Source organism: Echinococcus granulosus (assembly GCF_000524195.1).
Source record: "Echinococcus granulosus chromosome Unknown EG_S00322, whole genome shotgun sequence".
Taxonomy (NCBI): domain Eukaryota; kingdom Metazoa; phylum Platyhelminthes; class Cestoda; order Cyclophyllidea; family Taeniidae; genus Echinococcus; species Echinococcus granulosus.
The window spans coordinates 3,504-5,458 of NW_020170702.1; the positions used below are offsets into that span (position 1 = coordinate 3,504).

General features: G+C 36.1%; 1 protein-coding gene across 1 annotated transcript; it reads right to left on the bottom strand. All coding sequences in view use genetic code 11, as the record gives it.

Annotated features, from left to right (window-relative positions):
* Positions 1 to 1,587: 1,587 nt before the first annotated feature.
* EGR_10992 (hypothetical protein) lies at positions 1,588 to 1,769 on the bottom strand (the record flags this gene model as incomplete). The annotated part of the gene is made up of 2 exons (XM_024500241.1): positions 1,588 to 1,652; positions 1,739 to 1,769. The coding sequence occupies 2 exons, from the start codon at positions 1,767 to 1,769 to the stop codon at positions 1,588 to 1,590; spliced, it is 96 nt and encodes a 31-aa protein (XP_024345343.1).
* Between the last annotated feature and the right edge of the window lie 186 nt (positions 1,770 to 1,955).

Genomic DNA, 1,955 nt, shown 5'->3' on the forward strand with positions numbered 1-1,955 from the left:
TAGAATCAAATTACACATGTTTATTAACACTGAAGCAGTAGTTAATTGTCGAGATCCCAAATTTACTATAACACGGAAATAGTAGCCTAATAAACGCCAGAAATTTGCTAATATAGTTCTTTAATTTTGTTTGAGTACGTGAGGACTCATGAAGATAAATAAAATTCATTCTTAGGTATTTCAAGTCGTGGAAACCGAAGATGCAATTTTTGGAAAGAAATACTAATCGATGATTCCTCTTCTGAATCTCTTCAATACATCAACTAGGTTGTAAACCATTTCGTTGGTTTTATTTTAACATCTATTTCGTTATTGTGACAAGCGTCTTGAGATCATAAGTAATGCTCTGCGCTCGAAATTCACATTTCTCTGCAGAACAGGGTAGAATCTGAATTTTTATGAAATAAAGCTGAATAGGCGCATTTTGCTCTTTGTTGTCTTCACCTTTGAATGACTAAACAAACAATGGCACAAATTAGCCTTAAAAACCCAATATGATGATCCAGGGCAAGGGAAGCTTCGTAGCTAGTGTGTTATTAGAATTGTAGGCAATGCGTGTGTGCTCAACCTCGACGACGTCAAAACAACTACAAAGTCCGCGGATGGCACCATGCCTCTTTATTAAGTGCATTAAAGGAACTGTAAAATACAAACGATAAGCCCATTTTTTTTCAATTTAGAGGCAACTTTAGAGTATCTCCTCCAAATTTAGTGTGCGTTACTCAAATAAACGTTAAGCATCAATAGTAGTAAACCAATTATTCTGCCGTGATTTATTTAACCCCTCAAAGTGGACGATGTGAGCTGCGTAAATGTTGCTCCAAGCCATGCACATGAATTCATACTAATTATACAAAAAAGGTAGAAAAAACCTCGACCTTAATAGCTGTTCAATTTACATTCTAAATTTACATTGCTTGACGTCAGTCATGCGAACTGCTCGTAGGCTACTCATGGCACAATCGTTGATTTCACTGAAAAGCGACTTCTCCGTAGGCGTGGCATGAGAATCTTAAACAGAGCTCCATTTTAAAATAAAATTCCACCTAAAAGACGGTTTATAGCAGCTCTCTTATCGCTACCCAAGTCCGATGAGTGCAATCAACTACAACACTAATTCTTTTTCAAACATCTCCATCCACTTCTGTACAATCTGCTGTGCTCAGTTGAACACCTTTAAACCCACCAATTGATCCATCCTTACGGAAACGTAGCAATAGAAAAGAAAACAAATTAAGAGTTTTTACAAATATTCATTTTGGAATTTTGTTTTAGTACGTAATAATACATGATTTTAAATATGATTTGCACCTAACTCCTGCTTCCAGATTAAAGCAAAATGAGATTTAAACCATTGGGATCGAGCTTGCAATTCCGACAAAAGTCCATTCAAACACGAAATTTAGTGACTTTTTATTTTTACTTGCACTTTATTAGCATTTATTCCCTAATCGTGACAAGCACAATAGGAGTATAAGTAGTGCGCTGAAGTCGCTATCTACAAAAGAAGATTCCCAAACACCAGTCAAATCAAATGTGAATGATTGAGCCAGAGTTGCAAACCAAGCTTTTCAATATTCTCGCTTCTCACTCATCCTTATCATCAACACCGTCTTCAACAGCAGTGACTTTCTTAGGCCAATATTCACTACCTGAGAGAGAATTTAATGAAATTTTTGCTAATGAATATCACTCTTGCGTTCATCACTCATTTCGTTTCATCACTAATTCTACCTACAAATCCAATCACGGCTTTTTAAAACCTCCATCTCCGTCTGTCGTTTGCGACCTGATAAATATGTCCGAGGAGTTTATTTGTTGCAATCAATGTCTTGAAGAACACATTTCATTCCTCTATATTAACCCTATAAGTGTAAAGCTAGATCCCGGTAATTAAAAGAGTGATTGAATGCGGAGAGAACTTAAAACCGATGGATATAAATGCAAGAATTGAC